The sequence below is a fragment of the Haemaphysalis longicornis genome, unplaced genomic scaffold, assembly GCF_048455015.1.
Source record: "Haemaphysalis longicornis isolate Haplotype H1 unplaced genomic scaffold, Haemaphysalis longicornis Haplotype H1 scaffold_3, whole genome shotgun sequence".
NCBI lineage: Eukaryota > Metazoa > Arthropoda > Arachnida > Ixodida > Ixodidae > Haemaphysalis > Haemaphysalis longicornis.
Window position 1 is genome coordinate 63,950,095 of NW_027526335.1, and position 15,461 is coordinate 63,965,555.

A 15,461-nucleotide genomic window follows, 5' to 3' on the forward strand; every position below is an offset into this window, starting at 1 on the left:
TTTGTAGTGAGGTGGATGACGTCCTGTCAAAAAACTAATGCCTTTCCAATAGACCGGTTGGTCGACCGAAAAGCTTCGACAGGTTCTCCGGACACACGGAGCCTGCGTGAAACCGCGCTTCGATTGTGTCGAAACGGTTATGCATCGATCAAGAAGAAGGAATACGGTAGCATACCTCTACCTTATAAACCACGTGAGTTGGTATACATTTCGATCGTTCGTACATGCGCTTACTTAGTACGCCAAAAATTGTCGCATGGGTTCTTTCTTCGTTTGCGATTTGGGTCTTTGAAGGTTTGGCGATCAGTTGAACGCGCTTTCAATAAAAGGTTGGACGCACTTTTGGCGAAGGTTTTGACGCAATTTTGACGCTGTTTGGATGTTCGAAAGCTTTCGCGTAGGGGTGGTATCCTTTTCGCTCAAGTTTGCACCGTCAAACGTCTCGGGAAATGAAACCCCTCCGAACGAGCCGCCTTAAAATGAAGGATGGGCACACGAAAACAAAACAAAAAAAAAAAACGGCGGCCCTGTGTACGCAGAAAACTCCTCATGCGCATGCTAGAAAAAAAAGGGGTTTTCCGTTACGGACGCCAGACGCCGCTTTTTAGTTCAATGGGCCACTTAAGATTTAGCCTTAAAACCGAGATAATGTTACAATCAACTGGAGGCGCAGGTGTCTCTAGACGGCAGCGCAGCGCAATCGTCACTCACTCACTATTGTGCAGATTGCGATCCCATGCGTGCGGGCGCACTGTGGCGTGAGGCGTTCCCCTGCAACGCCATCTTAGATGAAAAGGAAGCCTCAGAGCGGACAACGTTTCTCATGGAAGGGACGAAGTTTGAAGCAGGTAAAAAAAAAAAAAAAAAAAAAAAAAACTAAAGCGGTTTCACTCAATGTGAAAGCTGTCGGAAGTGCAGAGCAGTGATTCGACATAATGGGCTGGGGCGCCGTTATCCGCTCAATGCTACCAACCGATGCAATTCAAATTTCCGTTCCCGCAGTGCTCGGGCGCCCCCTGCCTGAAACTGCGTCAGCGGGAGTTCCGTTCTTTTTGTGCCTGCTTTTCCCCCTGCAGGTGCCGGCGTTGCACTGCCACTTTTTTTCGCTATACTTGTGCCGGACGGCAGCATTTTCCTGGTGCCAAAACGTCAATGAAAGTATTGCGGACTTGGTGAGCGACGGATGCATATCAAATGGTGTCGTCGTTGCAGTGGGGAATGCCTACTTTACTGTCAGATATGCTGAAAATTTTGGTGCGTCAGGGCGGCTTTCGTCATTCAATTTATTGATCCACTACGACACCAAACAGGCGTGCGGCGCACTGACATGCGCGTCCTGGGGCCATTGAAAACATGGTACCCAAATGTCTACACCTGCCTCGTTCTTTACATAACGTTCCGTGGAAGCATCTATATGGGAGCAACTTATGTTGTCAAAGATGAGGTCTGGGACGAGTCCCGCAAATCGCCCACGTGTGTCTATCTGGAGCATTTGCTTTTAGAGTGCTCCGCATATATACACGCAAGGTGCAGCCTTGTGCAGAAATTAGGGCGCCTCAGCTTAGGACCAATGACCTTAGAAGTACTTCTTGGTCTATGGCTTTTTCCACCATCTCAACGCAAAGAACTGGCGAAGTTGTTCGGCTATCTCGACGAGATTGGCGTCATTGAAGTGATTTAGAGTTTAGAAAGCAGACTTTTTAATCCCACTGCTCACACAAACTTAACGTCATTTTTTTTCTAATTTTTTCCTCTTCTTTCATTTCGTTCCTTTCTTCCTCTTTCTTCTTCCCTGTAATCTATCGGGCAATTCTTTCCTCCCTACCCCCTTCCCCCGCCATGTGGCATGTCGGTGTCGAAATGCCGGCAAACATCTCGGCTTTTCTTCTAATAAAAAGCCTCCTCTCTCTCTCTCTCTCTCTCTCTCTCTCTCTCTCTCTCTCTCTCTCTCTCTCTCTCTCTCTCTCTCTCTCTCTCTCTCTCTCTCTCTCTGGATAAACAGGGCTCGTGGGTCGGGGATGCACATTTTTTGCTCTGACTTTGTGGCGAGACGTCGCGCCAGCTTAAGTCTTTTGAAGTCTAGTTCAAAGGTGGCACTTTTGTGTCGGTATGTTAAAAATGATAGTGTCCCCCTACTTCTGTCGTACAACGCGTTTAGCTTATGCCCATTGAAAAAACTTACCAGCACATTTAGTATCCACGAAAGCGTTAAATCTAAAGCATTGTTTGGCGTAGAGAATCAATCGCATTACTACATAAATTTCTTGGAATAACTGGGGAGAACCTCTTGGCATAGTTCTAGTTCAGTAGCTGGAGTTGTGCGGGAGCGCATGCGTGCGTGCGTTTGTGTGCGCATGGGGGCATGTGTACGGGGAGAGGGAAACGCTTCTTTAGTAACGGCAGTTGTTATGGCGTGTTCGAGCGCACTTTTACTAGAGCACGAGGCAGCTAGGGCTTTGGAACCTGCACAGTCAGCAAAGGTCTAAAAAACGCCATAAAATAAAACCTAATATCGGGCAAGGGTAGAATGATTTCGTGTATAACAAACAAGTTGCTCTGAGGCATTTGTCTACCATTATTTTCCGAAATATTGGAGAGTTGTTCGAAAAAAAAAAAACAGTTTATTTTGAGTGCCGACAATGAGGCCTTACCTTGAACTAAAAGTTGAATGTTAGTCTCGTCCGAGCCGTAGGCATTTCTCACTAAGCATGTGTAAAGAGCTCCGTCTCTTCGTTCCGCTGATGAGATTGTGAGCGATGAAGTCAGTTTTCCGGCAGACGAGTCAGCTACCAGGGTGTACCTGGAATGAAAGAAAACAAATTGAGAAACGACCGCACGGGGTGATGGGGTGGTGAGTAGAAGTTACGATTAAATGAAACTGTGGAACTATTGATTGATTGATTGATTGATTGATTGATTGATTGATTGATTGATTGATTGATTGATTGATTGATTGATTGATTGATTGGTCGATTGATTGACTGTATGAATAAATGATCCTCTGAAATTTTTCATCGAATCTGTTAACTTATTAACTAGCTTGCACAGCTTTGGCCAATCCCCCTCCAGTGTATGTAACCTTCAATGGATATGTTCGCAGGTCTACCAGAATTTCTTTGTCGTGTGGAGTCATTACAGATGCCTATTCTTAGGAGATTGATATTGATTGGGTGATAGAAATTTTTCACTGACAGTAATTGAAATTACTTTTTTGACGACACATTTCATCACCAAGGCACTGTAGATTTCAAATACATATTTCAAGTCAGCTCAATATTTGAACAAGATTCCCGGGTTGAAATATCATCTAGAATATTAAGTGCACCCTCAATACTTCCCCTGCCTGCGGTTAGCCTTGGCCTGTGTAGTATCAAGGAAAGAGAAAGGGAAGAAGCGCAGTTGGGAGGATAAACTGAAACGTTTAGCACAGCCTTGCAACAGATTACGCAAAATTTTGTCCAAAATAGTGACCCAAGCGGCTCAACGATGACGTCAACAGCCTCAATTGGAAATCCCTACCTTAAAGCTGTCGGCTTAGCCACCCCCGCTGCCAGTTCGTTCAGATCTCTCGAAGAAGGCGTGTACAACCACTCTCTGTGCTTCTTTCAGTTGCTGTGCGTTCGAGTAGAGCTTCCTTTGAGCCCCTTTCTTCCCCTCACTTCATTGGTTGAAACGTTTCCGGCCACGCATGCTTGCTCTGTTCTATCTTTTCCTGAACGCCACGCACCAACTCCCACGTGCTCCTGTGAAGTTAGCTTCTTTGGTGTATCGAAATGCGCGAGAACGAGCGTTACTTACGGGTTTTAAGTGAGGATTGCGTGGGCAATAAAAATAAATAATGGAGACAGTGTTTTTTTTTCTTTTCACAATGAAGTGAGATAAAGGAATCGCGAAAAGCGCTAAGTATAAAGGTAAATACCTCTAGGGGAAAAGATCTGACAGCAACTTGTAAATCAATTTTTAAGTAACTTGATTTTGGTATGGTTTTATCAGGCACAACCTGCTCGATGGGCGAAAAGTGTGCACTTTTCACAAAAATACAGTTCGCAACCACCTAAACTGAGGAGGGCGCCCATCATTCTTTCTTTCTTTTTGCTTTCGCCTTAAACGTTTTGCCTACCTACGTGCACCTGGCGGCAAAATAGGCCGGGTTACGCGAGCACGTGGCAAAATGCATCGCCGCGACGTCTGACGTTGCACTTCTGGTGTCGAGATACCGATGTGCGCATGCGCGTCCTACCCCTATATAAACCTTTTCACCGTTAATCTTTACTGAGATTAAAAATTACTCCCACCTCCCCTCGCGGGAACCCCTGTGTAGATGCGACGCATAGGGGGTTCCGTTGTTGTTTCCGTTAGGTTGATTCTCCCATCGCGTGAAACGTGCCGTGAACCCCCTGCCGCGGCTATGACGCAACGTGGCGCGGCTATGACGCAACACAATCCAACACAATCCACTTTAATCCAATCCAATCCAATTCAAATTCAATCCAATCCAATGCAATCCAATCCTATCCAAACCAAGCCAAGCCAAGCCAATACAATCGAATCCAATCCAATGCCCCTCGCGAGAGAGTGTTCGCTATCGGAGAGGAGAGGGGGTGAGCGGCGGAGAGCGCAGCTCGCGTGGCGAGGAGAATGGGGGAGGGGTGTGGACGGACAACGACAACGCTGTATGGAGGGACAAGGAGAGTGAATGAGATGCCGTCGCATCTAAAATGTACTGGGCTGTGTTGATCATGCGCAGTTACATCTTCCTGTCGACTGCGCCAATAACAGGGGCGCTAGCACAGTTCACTGATAAAATGGCCGCTCCAATGGCGAAGAAGTAAAAAACGTAGATACTACTCTGTCTTTTCTTTCGCTTCAAACGGCAAAGCTTATGCTGAACACCCCTCTCTAGTGCAGACTTCCGCGGCAAACGGAGAGGGTGAAGCGTGCTTTGCTCTATCTTCCTGGTTCTGACAAAGGATGCATTGCAACAAGATTTTGATATCTTAGTTTTCAGGGGTGCAGCGTTTGTTGGGGTGGCTGAACACGAAAATTTTGGTCTGTGTCTGTGTCAGTCAATTCACCGAGTATTGCAACCATTAATTCTTTTGTTCCTTTTTGTCAAACCCGCGACAGCGCCGATCTCGGCTCGCGTTTTTTTTCTCCCGTCAATACTTGCTTTAGTACGTGTGCAAGGTAGCCTTCCATCACACTTTATTAAAAATAAACCATTTCTAGCCTGAATTCGTTTCTGTTTTGTGTATTCGTTTTTAGTTACAAACCAACTACATGTTTAGGAAGAAGACACAAAGACGCAGTGGAATACATGTGGCACAGCGTCCTCACAGAGATGGGCAAGATATGCTATCTGCCGGATCGGGGCAGAGCGAGCAACGCACACTTCACCCTCGCCGTTTGCCGCCTCATGCGTGTGCCAGCGAGTCATGTTAGCGAAGAAGGGGACTCCTATCGCCAAACGCTGAGTTTGATCAGATTTGCTGCTTGAACTGAAGGTAAAGACAGGATAGCGAGTGTGGTTGCACGACCACGCGCACATCGGTGTCTCGACACCAGAAGTGCAACGTCAGATGGCGCACCGATTCATTTTTGCCACGCGCTCGCGCGCCCCGCTTCTTTTGCCGCCGGGTGTATAGTATACATGCGATATCGCCACAAAAATTATGTCCACAAGAAGCGCTTATATCACAGAGTTCAGACTGCGCGCCATTCATTTGGTACGGTATTTGTAATGGCACGGTATTTGGCAGGGACGTAGACAGGCGGGGGGGAAGGGGGGGGGGGGGGGGGCAGAACACACCCTGAAATTTTCGTAGCTCTGCAAACCCACCCCCGCTCTTTCAGCATTTTTTTTTTGCCACGCACCACATAATACATCAAAAAGAAAACCGAAACAATGACGAAAACAGGAATAACGAAGGTATTGTTCGGGAGCAAGCCTTCTTCCATTGTATGTTTTTACCCGTGGTAGTACCTCCCAAATATATTTCTGGCTACGCCACTGGTATCTGGTATGTATATGGGACGTTATTCTGCATGAGTAAGAGTGTAGGGCTATGCCACGAGGCTTAATGCAAGAACAGACGCGCGCGCACACACACACATGCATAGAAATATGGCAGACGGGGGTGGCCCACCTTTTTTCTGCGGTGAGGTCCAACAGGTGCTTGTCTTTTTCCCAAGTAATGGTCAGGTCCGGATCGCCCGTCGCCTCACAACGCAGCACTGTTTCTTGTCCTCGCTTCACGTTCTGGCTGGTGAATTTCGACAGGAAGCTTGGTGGCACTAAACGCACGTGTGAGGGGAAAAAGAAAAAAAGGGCAAGTTAAAGAATTGAAATACATATTTCGCTGATTGGCCCTCATTTTTACTCATTCTCAGTCGATTCGGATGTCTGGGTATGGTAGACTAAACACTTGTCGAACATTACCCTCCAGAAAAAAAATGATAAACATATAGTCGATTGCGACGTTTGTTCTTAGAGGCGCACTAAACTGCGGAGAAAGGGAATATTTATAGAACCCCGCATTCTAAACTACGCTGAGACAATGCAAAGCAGGGTATTAACTGTTGTCGCGTAACTCCATTAGCAACACAGCTGCCACGACCGGCTATAGAATCGGATTCTTTGTGCACAGCAGTACGTTAGATTACTGACGGAACCACTTAAGCTAGTGACCATTAAATTACTTCCTTCTGCAGAATAAAAACGAGTACTTTACGGAATCTTTATCGCACAAATTAGGCACCGGTAACACGATTACCGCAAGGTTTCCCGCTGCATGATCAGAACTATTGGGCGTAAGCAGAAGTGGTTTTGACCTTTCTTTCTGTGGCTCAGTGGCTGAGGAGGTGTGCTGCTGAGCCCACGGACGCCGGTTCCAACCCCGAAGCGGCGGCTGCTTTCCTGATAGCGGCGAAAACCGAAAACTCCCCTGTGTGGAGATCTCGGCGGCCGCGAAAGATTCCCAGGTGGTCAAAATTACTGCGGAGTCCTCCACTACGGCGCTCATGATAGCCCTGGTGTAGCGTCGGCGTGTTAAACCCCACAATCAATCAATACCTTTCTGCGCACGCGAACGTTGGGCACGTACGTACAGTCGCCCAATTCTTTAACTAGCGCGCGGGAGCGACGACCTTTCTGTGCGTGAGCGCCAAATGACGGGGCCAAGTTGCAAAGAGGTTGAGGTTAAGTGCATGCTCTAGAAAGCGCGCTCAGCTGGGCCCATCGTCTGCTACGCTGTTCCTCCTTAAGAACAAGCGCGCTGAAAACAAACAGGCAGCGTGAGTAACCGAAATATTTTTCTCGCATTCTATGCTCCGAAGGTAAACGCTGTAGCGAATTGAGCAAGGGAGATCTAAAGATATCCCGAACACGCGGAATCATGAAGGAAGCCGGAGAACATAAATTATTGATTTGCTACTTCCTGGCGTAAACGCTTCTTTCATCTGTAGGAAGGTCAGTCATGAATCGTGTGTGCTGCAACGCTGATCTTCGAAACATAAAATACTAGCAAAATCATTCGCTTACTTACACTGCCTGTTCGTTGGCAGCGCGCTTGTATGAGAAGACGTTCTTAACAAGGAACAGCCTAGCAGACAACGGGCCCAGCTGAGCGCGCTTTCTGAGCATGCGCTTACCCTCAACGTCTTTGCAACTTGGCACAGAAAAGTCGCCGCTCGCGCACGCTAGTTAAAGATTTTGGCGACTATACAAGACGAGTGGCGCGATCTGTTATTTGACGTTGTGAAGATGTCGTGTAAAAGAAGCAACAGAAGTACCAAACACTTTACACACACCGTTCTGCCGCCAGGTTTATTAGTTATTCGACAAAAATGTGACTGTTCCTGTAGTAATTTTGTGATCTGCCAAGTGGGCTGCGCCCACGCTTTAAGGCCGGCTGTTAACAAGGCGTGGAAATAGCAAAATTATGGGTTCCCGAGGCCGAGCTTAGGAAAATGAAGAGAAGAATTTGTTGTTGCGTTGGCGCCTTACAACTCTTCAGTGTCATTTCCCCTTTCCCCACTCTACCATTCTAAAAAAAAAGAGGCTGGAAAAATATTTATTGCGTTCCTCGGTGGCTTGCCGAAAACGCCAGAAAAATCGGTCATTCCGAAACTTCTGGCTTCAAGGAATCATTTGTCGACTGCGTTCATTTATAACCTGGCGAGCCGGAAAATTTAATTTGCAAGGTTCCCTTATTCTTATTACTAGCGGAAACGTAGCATTAAAATTCTCCCACAATAAATGTTCTATTTCATATTGGAATACAGCAGACTCGCGATAATTGAAACTCAAAGGGGCCCGAGGATTTGGTTTCAACTATCAGCAAATTGAATTATCAGAAGTTCTCATAAATATGACTCCACAAAACATACCAACTTGTGTTGTAATTAAACATTCACATAAACTTAATAATGCAACATTTGCACATAATACTGAAGGGCTATTCACACTGAAAAATAAATCACGAATGGATCACGCAGGTGCCCCGCTTGCGCCATGTTTTTTTTTTCTTCCTGAATCCACACACGGTTGTTAGCGCTCGCAGTTTCGATTTGACACGTGCATGCCGGTAATCGGATTTGTTTGTGACTGTTTGTGATATAAGGATCCCAATGTGCAGCTAGAACCGGAAAATGCAGCAAATAATTTCCGGCAAGGTCAAGCTAGAAGTTCGAATTAACCGAATTTACGCAACGGAGCAGATTGAATTAAGCGGCTCTAAAATGAATTGGCAACATTGGGGACCAATAAATATTTTGAAGTGCCTTTGAATTACCCGAACGTTTCAATTATCTGAGTTTAAATTATCGCTGGTCTACTGTATTCTTAAGTAAATACGCCTGCTTGACTGGGCTGCAACGATGAACTCAGTAAACAATTATTCCAGCCAGATGAACCTTAATTCGTCGGCGGTGTCTGGCAAACTTTTTAGTGCATGACGCGATTGGGAGAGGGAGCTGCCGACCAAAAAGGTTTTGAGATAAGAGTTACGAATACGACACAACACTCACCATTCACCGCAAGGGTAACAACTCTGCTGAGGCCGACACCGATGCCGTTGTGGGCTTCGCAGAGGTAATAGCCGGCGTCCGAAAGCTCAGCGTCCTGGACCGCCAGGGTGCCGTTGGTGTGCACGTGGATGCGGTAGCTCCCCGAGACGAGGCGGAAATTTCGGGGCTCGCTGCCTGTCAATGAAAAGGGAGTCTGTCAAGAGAGACATACAACCTTGCAGCCTTACCGGTGAAAGGAATCGTCAACTCGCAGAGGAGTGGTGGAATAAATAAGCGAACGAGCACATTATACCTACATGAATGGCTTTGAGGTGTAATTTTTCCTAAGAAGCTGCATAGGGGTTGGTTGTAGATGAATGCCTTCCCAATGGATGCAAGTGATAAATTTTAGACGAGTTGGCAACAGCCAGGAGTGGCGTGTGAGATATTCTCAAACGTCTGCCAAGTGAACCTTTGCAGGAAGTAGTTTGTCGTGAATAGAGAAGCAGATATTGGAGAAGATCTCAAGCAAGCAAGGAAGATAACGTATACAACACAAATACATAAAAAATTGACGCAGGCAGAAAACCATTCTGAAAAAACTCCCACCTCCCCTCGCGGGAACCCTTCTGTAGATGCGACGCATAGGGGGTTCACGTTGCAGCGTTGGACAGCGGAGGAACGGCGCTGGAACGATGGAGCGGAGCGGCGCAGGCACCGCGTTTTATAGAGCGCATAACGGTGAGGGGACGCGCCGGCGCCAGTGCGGCTGCCGCGGTTATGACGCAACACATTCCAACACAATCCACTTTAAGCCAATCCAATCCAATCCAATCCAGTCCAAGCCAAGCCAAGCCAAGCCAAGCCAAGCCAAGCCAAGCCAAGCCAATCCAATCGAATCCAATCCAATGCCCCTCGCGAGGGAGTGTTCGCTATCGGAGAGGAGAGGGGGTGAGCGGCGGAGAGCGCAGCTGGGGCGGAGAGGAGAATGGGGGAGGGGCGGACGCCGACGACGACAACGCCGGATGCAGGGACAAGGCGGGTGAATGAGATGCGTTGCATCTAAAAAGCGGCCGGCACGCAAAGGCAAGACCGAGTCCTTGAGAATCTTTTCCTCGGCCACCCGCCGCGGTGGCTCAGTGGCCAAGGTATTGCGCTGATGAGCACGAGGTCGCGGGTTGGTTTCCCGGCCGCGGCGGTCGCTTTTCTGATGGAGGCGAAAAGCAAAAACGCCCGTGTGTACTAGATTTCGCCGCACGTTAAAGATCCTCAGGTGGTCAAAATTAATCCGGAGCCATCCACTACGGCGCGCCTCATCGCTTGCGTTGCGTTGGCGCTCTAAACCCTACAATCACTCAGATAAATAAATAAATAAATAAATAAATAAATAAATAAATAAATAAATAAATAAATTTACCACTTCCTCGCCCACCAATAATACAAATGAAGCATAAAGTTATTTCAAAGACAATTCACTTTTGCTCCGCATTTCCGCCAGATCACACCATGCATAGCCAAAGAAGACGAAAAATAATGTGAAAAGGCATTATTTACGCAGAAACAAGGGTACCATTTCGGTTGGCGTACCCGCAAATTTTACCGCCATTTTTTTGCGGGGCGCGCCGGTTGCCAGACCAGGACTGCCCTGTGTTGATTAGCTCGCATCGTCCGTAAAGGCCGCGCTGTCAGCCCGCTCTGGTTACAAACCCCTGCGTGCTCGCGCGGCGGGCTCGGGCTCGAACTCGGGTTCTTTTTTTGCCTCCCCTTTAGGGACTGCCTTAACGGGCCCCATACGCTTGTAGTACCTCCCGTGGCGACGAAGCGAAAAAAAGACCCCGGACTCGAGCCCGAGCCCGCGGCGCGAGCGCGCAGGGGTTTGTAACCAGAGCGGGCTGACAGATCCGCGTTCTTTACGGATGATGCGAGCTAATCAACAGAGGGCAGTCCTGGTCTGGCAACCATGGTAGCCCCGCGAAAAAATGGCGGGAAAATTTGCGGGTACGCCAGCCGAAATGCTACCGAAACAAGACCTCATTCGTTTATATGCTTCATTGGAGGCTCTCTGGATGTGACAGAATGCTCTATTTTAGCTTAAACAATAAAAAAGGCGGCCACGGATGCATGCATTGGATTCAGTATCGGCACTACTCAATCAGAAAACATGAGAAACATAATGGGATGAACCATCAATTTCGTCACCCGATACAGCATTATAACGGCCATGGCAAATAACTTTTTGCGAAAGGTATTAGGATGGAAATTACAGCTTTTCAAAAAAAGAACGGGTAACATTGGTTAGGTCAAAAATGAATATTTATTTATTTACAGATATTTAGAGAATGGTTTGTCTAATCGCTACCAATCGCGTAGTTTTAGATTTCCCCTGAAAAAGGCACCCTGGATCCCGCAAAGCAAGCGACGTGGACAGCCAAAGGCGTTCACGTAGCTTGGACGGATCTCCATTGCTACCTCAGTGGAGCTAGGCCGCTTTTTCGGAACTTGCCTCCTTCCACATGCTTGGCACCTCTTGTTTTTCCAGCTCTGTCCTGTCATTTTGCGCATACTTTGGCAGGTTTCGTGTGTTGAGCAACAGTGCGGTATTTCTGCGTTCCTAGATGGCATAGGTTAAGAAACTCCACGCGCCTTGTACTCACTGAATATTTTAACCTTCACGACAAATGATGACACTTCTCTAAAACTGGAATGGCTGCTCTTTCCTCGCTTGCAACCAAGCCTACAAAGTGGCCCCTTAGAATGTTGGCGTGAAGTTTTTTTAATTAACCAAACTGTCACGAAACATACTCTCGTTGCCAGTGGCCGTCCAAAAACTCGACCGCGCGTAGAGAACCGGACGCCTACGATTCCCCCGCCCTAGCTTTCTACCCTCCCTGCTTCGCCCCCCCCCCCCCCCTCAACAACCCGAAAAACGCCGTGTGTTATAAAACTAAGCCAGTTTACGGATATAACTCACCCACTTAACTCGCGAAACAGCGCGCTGAGCACCCAACTAACGAGGAAGCTTGCGTTTTCACTCGCACGTTTCGCGCGCCCACCAAAGGGCACTTCCCAGCTATGTTCACAGGTGGCGCTACCTACCCACGCACTGCGCCCCATCTAAATGTGCCTGACGCCTCACCTAGCAGGTGCGCTTCGCAGAGCAGAAACAGAGTTAAGTGACGGAATAAGCACAGGAAAAGAAACACGGAGGCCTTCCAAGGAGATGGTGATTAAGGGCAACGTCATGTAAACAAAAGACCGAGCCTGTTAGGCACATGACGTTCACGTCGGTAATTTTTCCTGCTTAGGTTTGGCAGCACCTCGCAAAGTGCCGTCGCTGCTCTCGTTCTTGCATCTTCCAACGCCTTCTCCTCCGCTTCCTCTTCCTCCTCCTTTTTCTCCTCCCTCTTAGCCTGCTTCCCGTTCGGGGAAAATTGTAAACAAGAAGCAGACGACATACTCGACGCACAGACCGTGCCGTTTGCTCTGCTGGACAGCCTCTGTCGTCGCCCGCATTGCGCACGGCGGCGGAGTAGAAAGGTGCGGCGCCGGACAGGTACTTTAATTAAAACCGTCCTGCATTTCGGAGCAGGACATTGTTTGCGCTAACGATTTGGCGCCGCTGCATGTAATGAGAGCCGTTTCGCGCTTCGCGCGCGCTGTCATCGCCGGCGCCGTGTTTTTTTGCGTGCCTCGCTGGTTGGGCCGCTGTTGCTGCCGGCAGGTGCCGTGCTAATGGAGGCCATCTCGAGGCGTCGCCTATTGAGCATAGTGGTGGTTCGCCAGTAATGTCCGGCGGACAAATAAATAAATAAATAAAAGAACTAAAGCCCCGGATTTGGAACTGTTTTTAGCGAGACTGGCAGCGCTTTTCCCGGCACGCCTTGTCAGGGCTGGCTCGCAGCAATCAGGGTTCGGGCATTAATGCACGCCAGCTGCTCGTTTCGACGCTGTTTACCGGTTCGAAGAGCCCACCGTTGGAATTAGCCACGCTGGCTGGTTTGGTGATAGGTTTTTCGAACGAGGTTTGAAGCGCTCCTCCGCAAAAATGCACATTTGTTTAACTATAGAAGATGGCGCCATATCAACATCAGTAGTAGCAATGGCAACAACACCATAACAACAAAAAAAAGGTCCAGGGACGAGCACACACACACAAAATATAATAAACGAAACAGTTCTAAAGCCATGTACGAGCGGGTCTTATAAAACAAGTGAAAATAAATTCCCTTTAAGGCGCAAGTCCTGCAGATCCTTACATTTTGTTGAACGCATGAGGTACAGAACATCGCTGTGAGGTACACAGAATCGCACAGAGAAGCGGATCGCGCGCCGGGAAAACGAGCCGGATAAAGCTACTGATAGCGGGCGACGGAGCGCGCGCCGGGAAAGGGAAACGACAACATCGAGGAATGGCAGGCCGCCGCGCACGCGCAACACGAGCTGTCTTGAGAGGTGATGATAGAGACGGGGAACAAGGAGGCTCTTAGCGATGGCGAGCCAGCGGAACGAGCTTCGGAGGGTGCTATCCAGCGTACTGGTCAAGCGATGACGAGCGCGACCGCAAAGGTCAACGAAAAAAGTGAAGGTTCAACTGGCGTTTCGCTTTGACATCCTTTGAAAGCCGTAATTTTTTTAGGGCTTTCAAATGATGTTAAAGGATGTGAAGTATTTTTTAACACTATAGTGTTTTACGCCGGAGTACACAAACCTCACCGACGTCATATCCGTCACTGAAATGACATCACCGCTAAAATTGGTCGCCATCCCGCCCTGCGAAAGTGGATGTCCATCGAAGCTGTTGTAAACCACTACAAATGCTGATTGGGGGGGAAGGGGGGGGGGGGTATGACAGGTTCCTCATTGTCTCGGCGGACGTGTCGCTTGCACTCGACTTCTTTGGCGGCAAACGCTGGGTTGCGCCTAGTCTGACGCATGCGCTCGGCGTCTTTGGCAGGAATTGCTCTTTTTAGTGACACTATTCCAGCGTAGCCTTCAACATAATCTGATATAATCTTTACCAGGAACAAATTTAGGGGGGGGGGGGGGTCCTATTGTTTATAGTATCATCCTAATGCGATTCAGATGCTTGTTTTGTGGTTAAATGCAGAGCATTTCAGTAACTCACGATGTCACCCGCGTTGTCCCGTCGTAGTCCGCACCGTCGCTGTCCGCACCCCTCCCCCTACACTATATAAAAGAAAATACTATCCGGCGCCAGGTTTCGATCCCTCGACCCTGCGGGCGGAACGCAGAATGGGACGCTACGGACGCGCCTTATATCGTTGACTCATTCAAATTACTGCTGAAGAGCGCTCTCTCGTCAGCAGTTGCCACAAGTGCAACAACATTAACGTAACGCAAACTACTTAACGTCGTGCGCCCCCGGAAATGCTCTGCATTTGATCGTGCCCCTTGCGAGGGGGATGTTTATACAGGAACTCCTACTTCTAGCGGACTCCTGGCGCCCTCTTTCTGCCATTGTAGAGACTATGAGGCGGTGTTTGAAGGGCGCCAAATCTGAATTCTACAAAAATTTTTTTAAATTATCGAATACTGAGCCCTATGCTGTATGCCCGATTAGCCTGACGCATGGGCTCTGCGTCTTAGGTGAGAACTGCTGGGTCCTGCCTGGGTTTTTTGTTTACCACACGAAATTGTCCGACCTTTAGAGGCTAACAGCCTCGCTGTAAAACGTTCCATTGGCGCGGCGGCGCTAGGTTTCGAGCTCACAATCACTCTGGCCGCAAATGGAGGTGTGAAACGCTCTACCGACAGAGACATGAAGTCGTGCCCGGGTAGCTGCACGAACGCGCCTTATGCCCTTCCCTCTAACGTGTCCATTCAGATGGTGCTGCCGTCTAGGAGAGGTAAACGACGTCCTGCGGCGGGTCGCTTAGGTAAAGGTGCGACCACATTGTTCCTGCTCCGTGGCGCGTTCGCCAGACGCTTGCGTTGCGACGAGCTCAGTCCTCGCCAAGCACACCCACACGACTGCTGCCGACCCAAAAATCATGCTCCTTTCGCTGTAGCACACTGTGAATTCACCAAACGATTTGTTGACAACCCGTTGGGTTTCGTTAGCACGGTTTGCGAGCGCCTGGGGTTTCAATAGGGTGTACGCAATGCTCCGGCACGTATAATCCAGGGTCTCACGTTGATGCGTCTAACGGTGCCCTACCGACGAAATATAAATAGCGATGTGCGAGCTCATATCGATGCACAATCAACATTCAAATGCTCCTGTGGAGGCACATTTCACTTTTGTGTTTTGCCGATTCCTCTAACAGAAGGACCAATCACGTTTTTGAAAAATCCTCCCCCTTTTTTTAGAGTTACGAGCTCTTTCCCGCCCCAGAGCAATACTTTAGCGGCAAAGTTGTGGCAATGTTGTGCGAACCAAAACCGCAGGATGGGCGCGTACCGGTGAAAAGCAGCTCGAACTTGATGACAAAACG

At 48.5% G+C, this 15,461-nt stretch overlaps 1 protein-coding gene across 1 annotated transcript in view; it reads right to left on the reverse strand.

Moving 5' to 3' along the window:
- The window catches only part of LOC144174538 (cell adhesion molecule Dscam1-like), a 345,506-nt gene that overhangs the window by 42,676 nt on the left and 287,369 nt on the right, over positions 1–15,461 (reverse strand). The window contains exons 13-15 of the mRNA XM_077703291.1: positions 9,028–9,201; positions 6,147–6,294; positions 2,652–2,800 (exon numbers count right to left, since the gene is read on the reverse strand). Of these exons, the coding sequence (XP_077559417.1) occupies positions 2,652–2,800; positions 6,147–6,294; positions 9,028–9,201 (471 nt within the window). The remainder of the gene's footprint in view (positions 1–2,651; positions 2,801–6,146; positions 6,295–9,027; positions 9,202–15,461) is intronic.